This window comes from Suricata suricatta, chromosome 6, assembly GCF_006229205.1.
Source record: "Suricata suricatta isolate VVHF042 chromosome 6, meerkat_22Aug2017_6uvM2_HiC, whole genome shotgun sequence".
In the NCBI taxonomy this organism is placed as follows: Eukaryota; Metazoa; Chordata; class Mammalia; order Carnivora; family Herpestidae; genus Suricata; species Suricata suricatta.
In genome coordinates, this window is record NC_043705.1 from 123726234 (window position 1) to 123745291 (window position 19058).

General features: G+C 43.3%; 1 protein-coding gene across 1 annotated transcript in view; it reads right to left on the reverse strand.

Annotated features, from left to right (window-relative positions):
- PDZD2 (PDZ domain containing 2) overlaps window positions 1-19058 on the reverse strand; it is a 276820-nt gene that overhangs the window by 215046 nt on the left and 42716 nt on the right. Inside the window, exon 2 of the mRNA XM_029941041.1 lies at window positions 17907-18738. Within this exon, the coding sequence (XP_029796901.1) occupies window positions 17907-18382 (476 nt within the window). The 5' untranslated portion in view covers window positions 18383-18738. The remainder of the gene's footprint in view (window positions 1-17906; window positions 18739-19058) is intronic.

Genomic DNA, 19058 nt, shown 5'->3' on the forward strand with positions numbered 1-19058 from the left:
GAGGCTCTGAAAAGGTCTGGAACCTCACGCCGACCCTTTGAACATGGCAGCATTGAGCAAGGTAGAAAAATGCCATAACCTCTCCCCTACCACAGCTCCTCTCGCTACCAGCCATCAGCCTGATTGAAAGCAACACAATTATCTAAGGGGAATGGTGTTAAAAGGTAAGAGACAAGACATACGGATACCTGGACACAGGTAGTTTATACCATGTCAACCAAATATTTCCCCTGTTTTATAATGCTGCCATGTTTAATGCTTTCTTTTTCTAACTAAAAAGGAGTACCTGCCCATAAGAATGCAAACTATATCCAAGTGCATAAAGTAGATAAGGGCTGACTGAACCTGACCTGGTTCCCATCAGAAGCTGTAACTTCATTAAAAGAGAAAAAGATGCTTTCATTGTGTTTGACACCTATTAGTAACATACCTGGAGAAACAAGTTACAATGCTACAGAGTAATCTACAATTGCAAGAAAGAGTTGTGATTGTTTAAGATACAATTTATATATAAAGCAGCCAGCATAGTGGCTAGCAAGTTGTAAGTACTCAGTAAATGGCAACTATTATTTTAAACACCCTTATCTTACTTGCTCAGTCTGCACAGTGTGCATTACTATGGAATAAACTTAATTGAATAGTGCCCTCCAGAGGCCACTGGGAATTCAACTGCATGGACTATTGAAAGTCTGGAAAAAGACCAAAGAGAAACCCAATTTAATTTTCTTTTGTATTTAGACAGAATCAGCACTCAAGCATGGTGTCTTGAGACTTAGACTTATTAGAACCTGACTGATCTGTCACCCACCTCGGCCTTCTGGCCAGGCCATATTTGCTTGCAAGGCATACAAACAAGAACACAGAAATCTGGAAGCATGTCCAGCGAGGCGCCGTGGGAACTGGTGCTGGGAACCGCAAGCCCCTAAGCCCCTGGAAACTCCTGTCCCATCCCTCTCTCTCTGGGGACATTGTCTCTCAGCCCTGTCCCTTTATGCATGTCCACTCTGCGTTCCTCTAAAGGGACAGCTTCCTCCTTCCTTCAGGCATGTGGCTCTGGCTCTCTCGGGACATGGTTCCCGACCTGACTCTGCTTGACCTTTCAGCTCATCTAAAGAGCTAGGCAGCTTGGTCTCTCTGGCTTGATTCCAAGTTTCCAGGAAACAAAACTGATTACCAGTCAAGTTTGGTGGCTGGACTCAGTTTATCCAACCCTGCGGGCTAGCTATTGAGTGGAGGTAGTGGTGTGTGTGTGTGTGTGTGTGTGTGTGTGTGTGTGTGTGTGTAGGGGGAGGGAAATAGGGCCAGAGTCACATGGCACAAAACATTCAGAACACACAGAACTGTGGAAAACATTTCAAAGAGTCTGTTTCTAATAGCAATGAGCTTCTTTTTATAGTTTGCCATGCACCGCACCTGCCACTAAGCGCTTTATAGGCACCCTCTCGTTTAACCCTCACAAACTTCCTATACAATTTGGTCCTGTTATCATCCCCCACCTTCAAAAGTAGCTGCTGAAAACTGGTTGTGTGCTGTCCAGTAAGTTGTCCCAAGCATTTTATTCCCATTTGACAGATGAAGGAACTGAGGCTTGAGAAGTTGCGCCAAAATTTAAGCCAAGGCAGTGTGATTCTAAAGCCATCCGTGAACCACCAACCACACCCCACCTCCTGGGACAGCCTGGAGGGCGAGGTAGGTAACAGGGTTGAGGCAGAAAAAGGGCCAGAGTTGGTCTCAGTCTTAAGGAGTTTATAATCTGATTTGGGGAGACAAGATTTACATGTGATTAGTAAATGATGCAAAAGTGATTACGTACTAAATCGTGTGTTGCCACTGTATTAGTTTTCTCCTGCTGTATAACAAATTACCACAAATGTAGAGGCTTCGGAGCAACATGCATTTGTTAGCTTCTGCTTCTGCAGGGCAGATGGACAGCAGAGCGTGGTGGGGCTCCCTGCTCAGTGCGTCATGACATTGACATCAAGCACTGGCTGGGCTGTCAACAGGCTCATCTGAGGCTCGGGGACTCTTCCAATCGAGCTCACTGGCTGTTGGCAGAGTTCGGTTTGTGGCGGTTGCAGGACTGAGGTCTGTCGTCCTGCTAATGTCCACAGGTCATAGAGGTTGCACCTTTCTGTTGCCTGTTCACGCCATGGGTATTTGCTTTTCTCCAGGTCAGCTGGAGCAGGACTCCCTGACTGTCCCTTCTGCCACCAGGCAGAGGAAACTCTCTACTTCTAAAGGGCTCGTGTGATTAGGTCAGGTCTACCTTTCTTACAGTCAGTTGTGTCTTATGACAGAGGCTTATCACGGAAAGTAGAAGTCATCAAACTCGCAGTCCTGGGGGTTATGAGGTTGTGGACAAGGCAGGAGTGTGTGAATCCTGAGTGCCATCTTAGAATCCCACCTACTGCACCCATGAAAGTGGACTGTGTGTGTGTGGCGGTCAGAGCTATTCCCAGAAGTGGGAGAGGGAAAGATTTCGTGGAGGGGACATGCCATGAGTGCTGAAGGACGGATGGACCACACTGGAAAAGACAGCGTTTCCCACTAGAAACTCAGCACCATGACTCAAGATAATGTGGGAAAATTAATGGGTAAGAATTTCAAATATCAGAAGAAATCTTAGCACTGAGATGGAGGAGGCGACTAGCATTATTAGATGTTATAACATGATTAAAATACTGTGTCATGAGCACAAAAATAGACATATAGATCAGAACAAAAACAGAGCACCTTAAAATAGAGATGTGTGTATATATATATGTGGGTATGTGGGTGTGTATATCCCAATAAATCAAGCTTCACAAATTAATTGAGCAAAATTATTAATAAATGGTGCTTGGAGGCACTTGGGTGGCTCAGTCACTTGGTTTTTGCTTAGATCATGATCCCACGGTTTGTGAGTTTGAGTCCTGCATCAGGCTCTGCACTACAGTGCAGTTGCTTGTGATTCTCTCTCTCCCTCTCTCTCCACCCCCCCTTTCTTTCAAAAATAAATATACTTTTAAAAAGTTTGGATAATTACACAATTTAGAAAGAATTAAATTTTTTTTTTACTATACATCAAAATAAATGCCACCTAAATTAAAATTTAAGTTATAAAGATAAATTTAGAATACGATGATGAAGCTTTGTCAAAGAAAGGTTCTGGCCTTTGGGAAAATGGCAATGGCCTAAGATTTGAAAAGATGTCAAAAGAAAAAACTGAAACTCGTCCATAGAAGCAGTTAAACTTCTATGTAGTCATAGCAATAATCTATTACAAGAGTCAGGGGAATTGTTAAAAAATGTTTATTTTTGAAAGAGAGAACATGAGTGGGGGTGGAGGTGAGAGGAAAAGGGAAAGAGACCAGAAAGAGAGAGAATCCCAAGCAGTCTCCACACTGTCAGTGCAAAGCCCAATGTGGGGCTAGAACTCACAAAGAAGAGATCATGACCTGAGCAGAAATCAAGAGTTAGATGTTAACTGACTACGTCACTCAGGCGCCCAAAGACTCAGGGAAATTGTAACCACATAGTGGGAAAGGACTAAGACCTATAACATCTAAATACATACTCCAGTGCTAAGAATTAGGACCCAACAGATAATGGGCAAAAGACGTGAATGGGTGATTTAGACAGCGGGTAAAAATACAATAGAAGCTAATAAAACTAGGGGAAAGCAATTAAACTCCCTGATCAAATAAATAGAAATTAACACGATAAAAGTGAGCTATATTTCTATTAATTAAACATAATTACTATTTTAAATTACATAATTTAAATTACAATACCCAATCATGAAGTAGTCCTAGCACACTGGCATTCACACATCTTTGGTGACAGAGTGATTTGGCAAAACGTCTTTTAGCAAAGTACCTTCAATCCAGGAAATTTAGCTCAAGAGCATGATTCAAAAGAAAAAAAAGTCATGGTAAGAAGCATTTTCAATACAGTGTTATGCATAGTATATTGAAAACCTGAGAAGAACAGAAAAAGCATTCTTGCCTAAATGATCATTGAAGATTGTGCTTATCAAGACCATTTAATAAGGTGGAACATGTTTAAATGTACTAATTGAGAAAGGATAAAACAGATTTCTGCATGAAGTATGACTCGATATTTGAAAAGCATCCCTATGGTATTAGTAAAGGTGAGTGGAGAAATAGCACTTTCATATATTGTCAGGGAAGATACTAATTAGTATAACCTCTTGCATGAAGCGATTTGCAAGATGACTAAAAATTTTTAAATGTGATTTGTTTGAAGATTACACTTCTAGGAATTTATTTTTCACAAAAATGTACATGTACCTAATGTACAATACATAAAAACACATCAACATCAAATTTATTGCAGAACTATTGACACAAATAAAAGACTGTACAATGAAAATGTCCATCAATTGATGACCAATTAAATAAATCATAGTAGAACCGTTTGGTGGAATTTTTTTATACAGCTGTTAAAATGAATGAATGTGACATGTTCTGATTTGAAATAATCTCTAAGATGGATTTTTAAAAACATCAAAAAAGTTAAGATGCAGAATAGTGTGAATAGTGTATCTCCATCTATATAAAAGTGAAATAGAGGGGCACCTGGGTGGTCAGTTGGTTAAATATCTGACTCTTGATTTTGGCTCTGATCATGATCTCACGGTTTATGAGTTCAAGCCCCACATCGAGCTCTATGCTGACAGTGTGGAGCCTGCCTGGGATTCTCTCTCACTCTCTCTGCCCCTCCCCTGCTCTCTCTCTCTCTCACAAAATAAATAAACTTAAAAAAAAAAAAAACCTGAAATGGAGAACCTACTTTGTGCACAAAATTCTTAGAAAGATACTCCCAAGTTGATAGACTGGGGGCCCTGGGGTGCAGCTGGTGGTAGTAACTAGAGAATGGGATCCAACCTGATATACTGAGAACGAACATGGGTAAGAGGGAAACAGACAAATCTATTGCGTTAGTGTGGTGGGGCTATTCTCGCATGGTCACAGATCAGATGTTAACACAAAAAAATTTAACTGAGAACTGGTGTAGTAGAATTGCAAGTTATTCCTTTAAAATGCTATTTCAATGTTTTGATGTAGCCACTGAAATAAATAAAGGTTAGTATGGGGGAGGGACTGGGTGCCTGAGGAATTCAGGAACAGCTTTAGAAATACGTTGCTCTGAAAGGACTAAACAGAAGAGTAATGGGCCAAAGAGAGCTCACCAATGGTCCAGGGAGGAGGGGGCAGTGAGCAGAAGGGACAGGGGAGAGGAGCGCGGGTGTCTGTGCTCCGTGGGGTGGCTGGTCAGGACACACCCTGGTGTGACTCCGGGTGCAGACCTGGGAAGCAAGGGAGGAGGAACTAGGGGAGCTTAGGAAAGGGACCCAGACTGCAGAGCCCGGGGATGCCAAGTGATCTTTCTGGAGAGCCGGGTGAGGGGGAACAGTGGACATGGGGTCATGAAAAACATCCGGAGCCCACAAGTCTCCAGTGAGACATGTCCTTAGCAGGAAAGGGCTAAACTCTGTATCTGTAAGCTCTAGAAATGTCGACTTCTCACACCTCTCAGTAAAAAATAACCTGAGCCTGCACCCCGAGCGATGTGTTTATTTATTTAATGCACTCATGTACTATCATGCCGGTATATTATATACATTATCAAAACATAGATTAGAAAATATTTTAAAAGTTACATTTAATGTGAAGTACTAAATATTTCTTAAAAATTTCACCTTTAGTAAAAATTATATAAAGTGAATATTATTTTTAGGAAAAGCTATATAGTTAAATATACTTTAAGGTTTTCAGACACATGACTTAACGCTCCTGAGATGTGATCACTGAAATTCAGAAGGAATGGATGTTGGTTTTAAGGGGTGCCATGGCTGGAGAGGTCTCACGAAGATGGAGAGATCCCAGTGGAAGAAGAATAGTGTGCAGGAGCTGATCAACTACATCTATTTTCCGACCCCATCCACCACTTGTCCTGCGTTTTGGTTGAAGCTTTGTATTAATTTTCAACTTGGTTGAGCTTTCTTGCAAGGTCATTGAAAGATAACTAACTTTTAAAATAGTTTTTAAACACCTAAGTTTTCTAAAAATCTTAGGTAGATTAAAAAAATAGAAAATTTTGCTCTCAAGATTTCAAAGATGCATATGAAATATTTTATTGACAAATAGAATTTTTTTGTAAAAAGAAAGAAAAAGTCATAGAGATGTGGAAATATTTCCAGAAGTCCATTTTAAAAATGCTCTTTCCGAAGCATGAGTTTCTTTCAAATAGCAGTTACTCTCTTACCGTTGCAACATTATCTTTACAATAGCCCAATGGGTTTTGAGTGTTTGGCTTGCAAAAATAGCCTCTTAACCTCCAGAAAGCAGATCATTGAAAACCCCTTGTTTTCACAGACAAGGTGGGCCAATTTCAAACACTTGTCTTTTTTGTGGAAGAGAAACCAACAGTCATCATTAAGTGCGATTAGTCCAAATGCTGTGCCTCAAGATAAACATCAGACCTCTCTTTGGCAAAACATTTTCATGATTATTCTCCATCTTATTACAGAGAAGAGGAAAAACTCAACTGACTTTAAAGGTCTTATTTTTATAAAATTAACCATATTGATGATTTTCCCTGGCATTTCTGGCACCTCTATCTTTGGTCTTCACTTCTAACTTCTTTGCTACATTAACTCTCCTAGGACCAATTCCCAGTGAATCGATTTCATGTTCTGGCCTATTTTTGTAACTTTACTCTGAATTCTTTTTTATTCTAGTCAAAGCAGCTGTTACCTTACATAATTTTCCCCATAAAGCATTATTTTAACCAACAAAGTCATTGACTTTTGAAAATATATCTTTTTTGGTACCTCTTTCCTTTAGTGACTCACAAATAAGTAGGTGTTCCATTTCATTACTGAAACAGAATCGAGCAAATACCCTTATTTGGAACATGTGAGAAACAGCAGTACTTTCCTCCAACTGCCTAGCAAACCTCCCACACTGCATACTGTTTCTTTAAAATTTCAGCAATGTTTCTGTGCATCTTTCACAGAATTTGCTGACAAAACCAGGCATTTTGCATTGTAGCTATATTGTTTTTCATGGGTTATTTTAGTTATTTTTACCACATGAGGAAGAATGAGGGTTTTCCTAATGATGTGACTTTTTTGCCTTAAGCAATTAAGTAAGAAAAAAATTCCAAATAGGTTTTTAAATATCCGGTTTAGTAAAATTCTGGTCAAGGTTTAGTATTGCATCATTTAAAACATTACTAAAACATTTAAAACTATTTGTATTCATGTTGTGGATGTTTAGATTTTAAATATCTTCCTAATTATGATGGCTTCATACCATCATTAAGGATTATCTCAAGGCATAATCTATGCTTACGGCGAAGATTTTCTTTAATGATAGAGGCTAGAAATTTGTATTTCATGTAGTCTCTTGTAGCTTCAAAAAATTTTTTTTTGTTTGATCTCTTGTCAATCTGCATAGATTGCCCTGGTTTGATCACATATTGTGGCTGAACAAACACCAGTAGTAAGAGAAGGGCCAACCCCGCCGTTTTCTTATGGTTGGCTTACACTTGAATTAATTATGTTATTTTTAATCCTCCTTTTTTCCCCCTTGAAGGATTTTAGTTTATCTGTCCATTTGGTAAAGTTTAATTTCATTAAAATAAATAATTTAATCCATAAACCTATTTCACTGAGTGAGCTTATATAAACTGCAGTTCCTTGAAATAAGTCAAAAGTGAATTAATCAGTGAGGGGGCGGGGGTCTTTGTGAATCATCCTTTCTTCCCTCAGGACAAATCACAGATGTGCCACATAGGACATAGGACCTGATATACAAACTGAGTGAGGATGCCAGGGCCAACCATATTAAAATGTTAGTTAAGCTCAATTTCTAATTTTTTTTAAAATAAAAAGTATATTTTTGGATGCAAATAAGTTTTTCATTTATGTCATGGATCTTCCTGGGCATTCCACTGGACAACGGAGCCTCTAAAGCATGAACCATTCTAGAGACTGTCGTTTAAGTCCTCTCTGCTTATTCTGCTGGGTCAGACAAGGACTTCACAGGAATGGACATCTGGACTAAATAAAGCCCTTGAGTCAGAAAGAAAACCTCAAGACTTGCCATGCAATCTAACAGAGACCTGTACTTAACAGAGGCTGGATTTTTAAGAAGGACGCCCACTCCTTCTTCTCCCCAGAACAGACAGGTCTCCCTCAGGGACATTTGAGAAAATATATCTGTGATCACAAAAGTCAAAAGTTCCTTAGTAAATTCTAGCCCAGTGTAAATGGACTAACCTTCAAGGCCAGCCTAAGGGCTGAACAAACGTGCATGCACTTCAGCTATGGAAACTGCCCAGCCCTCTGTCTCCCTTCCCCTCCCCAAAAGGAAATGGGCTAAATTTAAGTCTAGGAGATGTTATAAATGATAGAATCATCCCTTCTCTGGTGAAGAACGAGTTCTGAACGAGGTAAATGGGGGGTGAGTCAGCTATTAGATCATTGCTGATGCCCCTGCTCCACGTTTCTGTGCCTCCGAGATGCAAAGAACTTGGAAACTCACGTCTTCGCATGCTGCTTTGTAAAATTTCAACACAGATGAGCCTGGTCATCCCCAAAACCTCTAGTAGTCAGATCTCCACAATGGTTTAAAAATAGTATAACAAACTCACCCCTCAAAATCTTTGGAGAAAGGTCAGATTTCAAAGAAGAACTCCATGAAGAAATCTATATAACTGTTAAAACCCATGTTTTATTACAAATTGTGCCAGAGAGATATATATATACTCGGGTCCTGAAAACATCAGATTTTATTACCTTCCAGGAGGAGGCAGCAATGCATAGGTGAACACCGAGAGACAGGACCTCAAGCCTTTTGACCTCTGTGCTCGGCCAGCAGGTTGATGATGAGCAGCTGAGCCACGTGCATCTGTGTCACGAGACTGAGAGAGACCATTGGCCAAAACAGATGCCAAAGCTTGGAATTCAACGACCTTTTGGAAAAGAAAGACTCAACAGTCATTTAAGGGCCTCTAGTGCTCAAAATGAAAGAATAAGTTTATTGCCTATTTAATTCCTGGACATAAAAAAATGAGTAGAAGTCAATAAATGGCTGAAAATGGCTTGGGAGTGCCCCTGGAGAGGAGAAGGGCATGAAGTCAGGTCAGTGACACTACAATCACATTAAGATGTTTTTGTCTGTTTTTTTCTTTATGGTTTACAATTACAACACTTCTCCAAAGTACCCCTAGAAGTTTCAAAGCCTGGGTCTTATGGGGGAGGTTTGGGTTTTCCATCTTCCATGGTTGATGTCAGTCACCCGGTGGGGCCTCTGATGAGGGCGCCGGAGGAGAAACGGGGCCCTGGGATGAAGTGAAAGAGCATCTCTGGATGGTGTTCTGCAACCTGAACTCCTTTAAATCAGGGAAAGTGCCTCCTTTTGTGTAATCTCTTCTGTCATAAGGACAAGTAGACCCCGAAAAGCTGTTTTTTAAGTGGCTCTGGACATTACCTGTGGACTATGATTGAGGATGTGCCAAAGTTGCCAGTTTTCTTAAAAAAAAAAAAAAAAGGAAAAGGAAAAGCCACCCCATTGGCCAGTGTAGTGTTTGATATGGTCCTGCTGTTCACTTTCCTTGAGGCTTTCTGATTTCAGGAGATTGAGTTAGACTGGGGAAGCCAGCTTCCTCTGCCATCCATCAGGAAGAGCCTAGCACAGTGGGTTACTACTCAGATCACGACTCATCTGCCTGTGGGTGGTGACCTAAGGGCTATGTTCTGGGAGTGTTAGGAGGGGACGCCATGGGGGACACTGGGATAAGGGCACCTCCTGGGGACAGCATGAGGACACCAGGTATTGAGTGGAGGGAGACAGTACCTATGCCACTCACTGCTCAGCAATAGCTTAGATAATGCCATGCTAGAGAGAGCTCTGGCAGCCCAAAATGCCATCCTGACAGCAGAGATGAGAAACCCACACAGCCTAATGAATAAAGTTGACTGAAACTCCCAGCATTGTGCTCAACTTCAGCCACAAGATGGCAGGCAACAGCGGAACATTCTCCACAGCCTTGCCCAGAAAGCCCTCTGAAGACCTGAGGAAACACGAGGTCCCACTGTCCAGTCCAATGGCTAGCCATCAACACATTTGTGAAGCCGCTATGAATTAAATTCTTGTTGAGAAAGAAAGTTCTAGATGTAATTACCATCCATTTAGAGAATGAGTATAGAAATACACAGAAAAACTTGATTTTCAATTTGTTTCAACTGTCAACAGTAAACTATAAAAAAAAAAATTTCATTGGTTCCTGTTGGTAGTGTTGAAGACATTCTAGAATTTGAGTCAGAGGCACTGAATTCTAGTCTTTGCTCTTAAGAAGGTCCTTGACTCTGGGAAACCATGTGCTGGAGCCTCAGTTTCCTCCTTGGTTGGGTGTGGATGAGTTCTGGGATCCCTGCCAGAAACCAGTCATGGGATGAAGTAGCATGTGGGGACGGTAGGCTGAGGACGAAGTGGGCACAGACCTAAGGTCCTGCAATGCTTCATTTCCATGGCCTCCTTGGGGAATGGGCTGTTCCACATGACGAGTTTTCCAGATAATTGAATTTTAAATGCTGAAACTTGTTTTCCTTTTAACCTTCTGTAATGGAAATCTCTCTCAAGTGTATTACACGCTTCTTGGGCTCCTTAAACAGCAAGCTGAATATAATTTAACCTTGCCTGAATGTCTCTAGGTCATCATGATGCCACCTCTTACTATATATACAGTCCTGAATAGAGCACCGGTGCCTTTGGCATATTCAGGTAGGCAGGACATTCATGCTAAATGGCCCCAGAGACTATATTATAAAGGTATAATTGGCAATTCTTTCTTTCTGTATCTCCTACACCACTACCTGCAGTCATTTCTCCAAGTTACACCTTCTAGCAGCATTTGACACTCTCTTTAAAATCTGCTATAACCTAGAGAGAACTCAAGGTTGCTATGGGTAACCAGAGTCTGAGCTTGGAACAACCCTAAATTTAATTTTACACACAATTTAAAGGCAAGGGGTGCTGTGCTGAAGATTACTTATGGTCAGGGCTGACATTCAGCTAGTCCGCCCAGTATGTAATGTAATGTTCCTATATGCTAGTTGGCCAACTGCCCTGAGCCCCTTGGGCCCTCCTACCAGCTCAGTGCCCTGGCCTGTCTCCTGGGATCACACAGGCTTCTCACATGCCAGTAACTCCAAGGTTCAGTCTGGTTCTATGGGCTCCAAGACCCTGTTGTTGAATGCACCAGTGTCCTTTCCAATGGACTGGTACCCATGCAGTATTTGTTGCTTAGTATTTGATATCACCCTGGTTTCTGGGCTAACGATTATTCTCTATCCTGCTGTGTGCACTGCTAGAGTCTGAGGCTCTCCTCTGTCTCTCCAACTCAAAGGCTTTTTCCTCAGTTGCACGTTGTGCTCTGGGTTCAGATCACGTGAGGATGACCAGGATGGGTATTGAAAGTTAGCTTTGACTGAACACCTACCATGTGCCAAATGCCTATTTCGTATAGTAACTAAATCATCTTATCTAATCCACTAAATGACCCTACTGGGGAAATAGCACCAACCTCCTGTGGCTGAGACAGCTCACCCTGAGTCCTAGAGCCAATAAGCAGGCCTGGAAGCCAACCGTCTCTCTGGGGCCCATGTCCCTTGCACTACGCTCCTCGCATGTTTATTAATGTACTGAAAACTCCAGTCATGGTTCACATCCTGAAAAATACATTTTAAGTGAAACATGGACATTTTTACTTTTTAGAAAAGGCTATTTGTTTTGTTATGTGGCTTATGTTTTAATTAGTTCCATATTTTGTTACCAATTTGGAACAATCTGTCCCCAGGGAACAGATCTGGTTTACTTATAGAAAGCTGGCTGAGGGAGGCAGGGAGGGACTGGGATTACAAAGTATTTATTGTAGGAAATAATCTAAAAAACCTTCACATTTCTCCCTCCACAAAACAAAAGTAAATAGAACATTCTGGAAAAACCCCATCTTCCCTAGAGTGGGTATGGTAGAGCTTGCAAACAGAAACTTTCCTTTGTGTATTACCAGTTATGTCTGCAAGAGGGAGCTGTTACCACACAAAAGAATAAGGAACTCCCAGAGCTACGAGGAGGGGGACTTGGGGGAGAAGGTCGTGGGGGGGGGGGGGGGGGGGGGGGGGGGGGGGGGGGGGGGGGGGGGGGGGGGGGGGGGGGGGCGGAGAGTAAGTTGGGAGGCAGTGTGTAGCAAAGTGGAGACCTGAGGAATATCACCCAGTGAGAAAGCAAAATTGGTTTCTGCCAGTCACAGGTTTACCTTTGGAACTGGTTCTGGGGTGCAAGAGGGTATCAAACCCACAGCTATGAATTCTTTGCTCTTTCCTTTGGGATGGAGTTTACAGACTGACCGTAAGCAAATTTTTAAATAAGCAAACCAGCTTCGACATTTTGCACCTGCTCCTCCCACACTTACCACACCCACAATTTTCAGTCTTCTTCCAAACACATCTACCATGCCCTGTAGTCTGTCTTATAGTTCTGGAGTCTGAAAGTCTGAGATCAAGTGTTGGCAGAGCCGTGCTCCTTTTGAGATACTGAGGTGGGATCCGTTCCAGGCCTCTCTCCTGGTTCTGATAGTTCCTTGGCTTGTGGCAGCATAACTACAGTCTTTACTTGGTGTTCTCTCTGTGTGCATGTCCGGGTCCAAATTTGCTCTAGGACACTTGTCCTTTTGGATTAGGGGCCCACTCTAATCCAGTATGACCTTGTCTTAACTAATTACATCTGCAATGGCACTATTTCCAAATTATGTCACATTTTGAGGTACTGGGGTTAAGACTTCAAAATATGAATTTGACATTGGCGGGGGCAGGGGGAGTGGGGGCAGAGGCAGTGGCTGGAAGACACAGTTCAAACCATAACATCATCTAAGGTAGTTTTGAATTCAAAATCAAACTCAAGGGAAGGAGCAAAATGGATTGTCCAGTAGAGGGCCTCAGATTAAAATTCCAAGCAATAGTATGGACAACCAATGTATCATATCAGCAGGGTGGGGGTGATGTTTGGATGTGGACACCTGAAATCTTATGCTTACAAGTAAGAGGGATATTCAGGTGAGGGAGATGTTTGCAGAATTATACTGGAGTCTCTACAAAACCCTAATTTGTATTCACCACTTTTTAGGACAAAGCCTATATAGGTATGTGGGAAAATTTAGTGTTGAAGGAAACTGTTAGCCAGTCACAGAGTGAAAAGAAACATCTCAAGAACATTCAAAATACCTTAAGTTCCTTGATACTTAATCTCAAAGTGCTTTTAGTCCTAAAGTTCTGGCTAGAGATCAAGCATGGCAAAAGGATTTTACATTAAAATCGGGTTTCCTTCTATTAGATGGAGTGGGGGGCTTCTGTTGTCCTTATCAGTTTGGGTAGGTGGAAGCCTATGGTATTCCAGTCATTTTCTTCCCTGGTGTCTACCATTAACACACTGAGGAGGTATTCTGTGAAGCCGAAAACCATTCATGAAATCCAGCACCAGACCACATGGCAAAAACCAACATATAACTCTGGGGCAGATCTGAAGTCATAGAGCACAGGACTTAGGGGCACGGACTGCGGTGACAGACCCAAATTCAAATCTGGTTCTGCCTCTTATTTAGGTGACCTTGGGCAAGTTACATGGCCTCTGTGGTCAAGATTTCTCCTCTGCAGCTGTCCTTTATAGAGCTGTGGTAGGTATTAAGTAAGAGAGTAGATGGCAGAATGTTCACGGTGATAGCAACTGCTCAATCAACGGGACTTCTTATAATGACACCAGAGAACTAGGGACTGAACCTTGAAAAATCAAGCTGGTCTCCCTTTGTGTTAACTTCTTGGTTGTTAGGAGCACTGGGAGCCCAGGACTCTGGGAGTCCTCCTTCATTACTTGATTCACTTTCACCCTTCTCTTGAAGACCCACCCGTGGATCCTGGCCTTTTCCCTCTATCTCCTCTACATCTCAGTGACTTCTGGGTAGGCCTTCCCTCTCCTGGCCCTTCATTGTCCAGAATACACACATGACTATACCATCAGAGAAAGGAATTTGAGAGTCATGACTGTGTGCTAGTGAAAAAGTTATGTTTGGAAGATTTACTTCCTCAGCCGTGGAAAAATTTCCAGAAGCCCAGTGCACTGACTATTATTTCCTTATTTTCTGTATTCTTGATGCTCTGGCATTTGGGGCCTTGATCCCAGAGAGACTGACCCTTTCAAGGTTAGCCAATTCCTAGAAATAGCAAACAACTCCCCTGAGAGTGTGCGTTTGATACACAAACCAACCAATCCAGAGTCCACACCCTAACTATCTCCTCTGTTAAACTCTCATACATCAAGACTGTACTGTCTGGAAGTCACACACCTCCCCCCCCCCCCTGCCCCCCCCCCCCCAGCCAGGTCCTGGACAATAGAGACCATCCTTTGGCTCAGAGCCTGATGAAATTATTCAAGCTACCAAATCCTAAGACAGCTCGGAGTAGCTACCATGCCTCACCCAAACCTTCGGTTGAAAACCCCAATAAAGTTTCAGGGCATATTCTCCCCTCTTCTCCCTCTGTGGCCTGAGTAACACTGCTGTTTCTCCACATAGCCCTGCATGGTATGCTGATCCCCCTCTTCCTAGAGATCGGTGAGTGCCAACTTCTTCCTTTATGACAGTCATTTCCCTGTCTGCATGTCTTATCACACTTGATTAGAGCAACTCCCAGGTACACTAGACAACACCCAGGCATAACAATTAGTATTCCCACAAACCTGTTCCTCAACCTTTTCTCCTTTTTCCATCCTCCAAGCTCCCCAGCCTTAGCTATTTCAGTCCAGATGCCAAGTGACCACATCAATCCAAATAATCTCTTCCTGAACACACAGAAGTGGAATGGTACCCTGGAACAGGTGCCACTCCCAACTGGGAGTCAGTCAGAAGAGAGAGATTGAGTCTCAGCTGTGCCAATTATCACCATGACATCCCGGGAGCTCTACTTCACCTCTGTGAGCTTCTAGAATGATAAACCCAGCACAGGTGGATCAAATGAAATGTTTCAGAGACTCACTCCTAATATGTTAGGATAGGCAGCTGCAGCTAACTTCCACTCCCCCCGCCCCCCCCACCATTCCTACCCAAGGTCTCAAAACTAGTTACTAGAAGACCTATGGAGAGAAATCCCAAACTCAGTTCACTGCTTCCTCCATCATACCATACTCGCCCCTCCTTGAGACCTCCATTAAGGAGTCTAGTTTCATGTTCCACTTTCTGTCATGACCCTGGTCCCATCACCTTTCTATTCTTCTGTATCTTCTTTCTTTGAAAAAAAAAAAAAAAGCATCATCCTATCACTCAAGGAATAAATTAAAAATCACCAAAGAATCCTCCTTTGGTAGCTGGAAAGCATTTTCATTTCAGGGTCAGATATACTTTCAAAGTCTGGGAGAGTAAACTTGGCTTCTTAAAAACGCCACAGCCTTAAGCAGGCAATGGGAAGAGCTTCCTGAACATATATGAGAAAATTTATCAAGTATGGAATAAACTTCTCCAAATCATAAAGACTCTAGCAACCTCTTGGATAAGAAATTCCCAGTCTTTTTAAACACACTCCATGTCGAACAGTCATTATGATGCTAATATTTTACTGAGCACAATGTATTAGACATAGTACTAAGCCCTTCATACGCATTATTGAATCACTTAGTCATTGGATCAATGATCAATAGTGTTATCATTTCCATGTCACAGGGAATCCAAGGCCAAGAGGGATGATTTTTCAAGGTCGACCAGTTTGTAAGTGTGGGAGCCTTAGGAGGCAGCACTCATTGGGAGCTGGAGCTGTTGACCATTATGCTCTCCTGTTGGATGTTCCCTTCTGGCTCTTCATTCTGCCTCTGCATCCAAATCACTCCCCTCACAGAAGACAGCTGCAAAGGGTGGGGGCTTCCAGGGAGAGCTCTGGGAGAGCCGTCTCCAGCTCCGTGTCGATCCTTACTTCTAATCCTAAGGACCCAGTCTTTATACTCTCAACACCAACGAATACCACGGTGGTCAGTCCTTTTTCTAAGAACAATTCTTTTAATTTTAAATAGCATCATTTCTCTTCAACCTTCCTCCTTGAAATTGAAGCTTTTCCCAATAACTGCTAGTTCAGGACCCAGCCATTAGCCAAGAACACCTCTTCAGTCATACAGGCAACCCAAATATACTGGTGAGAGTCTACTGAGTAAGTACTCATATACGCCAGCCAGCCCTGTGCCATGCCCTTTCCATGTACTAGATCATTTGGAAGTCGGGCCACACTATATGTGCCTGATGACTTCTTGTTGCCCTTCCATGTCCACTCCTCCATTCTCTACCCTGGCCTCTGCCCCAGATTGACACGTATAGACAATCTCAATGGGCTCCCATGCTACTGCCTGTTTTCTGCCAATGGAAAGCTCTGGTAGGAGACTGAAGGGAAGGAGTAAATTAAACTTAAGGTGCTTCTGGTCTGACCTTTTTGGGTCTCCTTGGGTTAGAGGTCTCCCTCACTGAGAGGTCACCATGATTCTCAAAGTAACCCTCTCTCCACGATTCTCTTCTCTTGGGACATAAGAGCCCTGAAGGCTTCACCAAAGTTCGGCATCTCAGAATATCTTCAAACTTCTCTTTTCTTTTCTCTTTCATATATACTCATTAGTAAAAGGTTGGTGTGCAATAAAGGGTTAACACAGCAAGTTTGGTGTATTCAACCCCTGTACATTCCAAAGAAAAGACTGGTTCTTGACTAACCCTTGGGAGGTAACTTCTGAGACCTTGGAATATTCTGCTTGATGAGAGTGTCTTTATATACCTTGGGTCTTGGGCCATACTCATAATGTAATTTATGGCATGGGCATTGGGCCATATGGCATTAGTTTAAACTCTGGAAGGCTGAACACTGAGGAACTAAGGTTAGCTACATAGGCACTCCATGCCAAGTGACACCCCCCCCCCCCCACTAAACAAACCCTGATACCAAGGCTCCCATGAGCTTCCCTGGTGACAGTACTCCATAGATGTTGTCACATACCACTGCCAGGAGAACTGAGCCCTCCTGTACAACTCTATTGGGAGCAACACCTGGGAGCGGGCACTTGTTCTCTCTCCTGGATCCCATGCTGTGTACCTTTTACCTTTGCTGATTTTAATTTGTATCCTTTCTCTGTAACAAACTGTAACCCTGAGTTTTTCTGAGTTCTTTGAGTCCTTCTAGTAAATCACCGAGACTGAGGGTGGTCTTAGACTCTGATTCACCTGGGAAACAATGGTGGTGGCCAATTATAACTTACTGATATGATGGGTGGCCACACAGGTGAAAAATGGAAAGATGCTCATTCAGATGAGATCCAAGTAGATCTTCCAGGATAGGGAAACTGGGACTGAGGGCAGGGGTGGCTGGTTGTCCAAAGACCCCTTCTAAGCATCTCAAGGGGATTCTGGACTGTCTGTCTGTGACTAAGGTGACACGAGACAGGCAGATGGAAACACATCCAGGATCCAACCTTTAATGCTCCACCTGGAGGGGAAATGCTGGGTTGAGTGGAGGAAAGGATCTAACTCAATGTGACATTTCTCATACTCTTGTGTCATGTAATATTTATTTTTTTCCCCTAACTTAAGTTTCAGGAAAAAAGAAAAATCTGAGTCCTCTAAGAGAGAATGAAGCAAAAAAGAAAACTACAAATACCATCATACTTCAACTTGGTGTATCTCCCCCTTTATAAGATAAATGCCATTGGCTTCTTACCAGAACAGGACTCAAAACCCATGGTAGTGCAGATTGGAGCAGCAGACATACGTGAGCCACAGGGGTCCCCTGTCCAACCCTGTGCCAACAGGTGCTCCCCACTCACCTGGCCCCACTGACATCAACTCCGACCATCAGCTGCCCATTCAGGGAGAGAATCTCATCCCGCAGTCGGACCTTCCCACTCTTCCCTGCCGGGCTGTTCTTCCTCAGCTCTGTCACCCAGATGCAGCCGACGTCCAGTACGGGGCCCTGGTGGGTTTTCCTCTTCTTTCCCCCTCTGCGCTTTTCTCCATAGTCCCCGAAAACAGGGATGTTCCCAAAACTGAGGCCCACAGTCTCTGTGTCCCCCAGCTCCTTGGTGAGGTACACGGTACAGATCTCCATCCCCGGAGGGCTGTGCTCAGGCGGGACTGCACTCTCATCCACAGTAAAGTTCAGCTGGATGTACTCCTGCAGCTTCTGGATGGCCGCCTGGCAGAGCCGCTGCTCGGGGCCATCCCCGCCCTCCCTCACGCTGTTCTGCAGCCACTGGTAGAGGAGGGGCAGGTGCAGCATGGCATTGTCCTGGGTGATGGGCATGGTGCTCAGTCCCGGACACCAACATCATGAGAGGACCTGCTTCTGGGGGCTGGACCCTCCAGGGCCCCATGTCCCTTGGGAACCCTGGCTATCATCGGCGTGGCCTGTGTTCATGTTCAAGGTGGCAGATGAGCCTAAAGGATGCCTACTTGAGACTGGGCTGTTGGCTCTGGCGAGAGGAGGACAGGACACAATTAGGACAGCAGAGACTGCTGTGCCTGGAGTGCTCACCAAGAGAAGGAAGTGTCTGACATGTTCTTGTTTGCTTCCTTTCACGGCAGAGCCCATGCATATGACCCAGAAACGGGGTATTCCTCCAGCAGTCACAATATGACCTCACCAGGACTCATTTATGCCTGGAAAAGGAAGAAACAAAAAATTTCAGTCACAACAGTGAGGTCTCTGATACAGAGACCTGTATTACAAAAGAACTGTGTTTGCTTTTTGAGTCAGGAACCTAATCCTCTCCTCATTCCCTGGCGAGGATCCTCCCGACATGTATATACAGACAGACAGACTGACAGAGAGACAGACACACCCTTCCCCCAGACAGAAATCTCTGAACACTGACCTTCTCCAGGAAGTTTTCCTGATCATCAGGGAAACATGATGACTTTTTCCAGAACGACCCCCATCAAACTCATATCCAACCAGGAGGCTATGTGACACTCCTTGG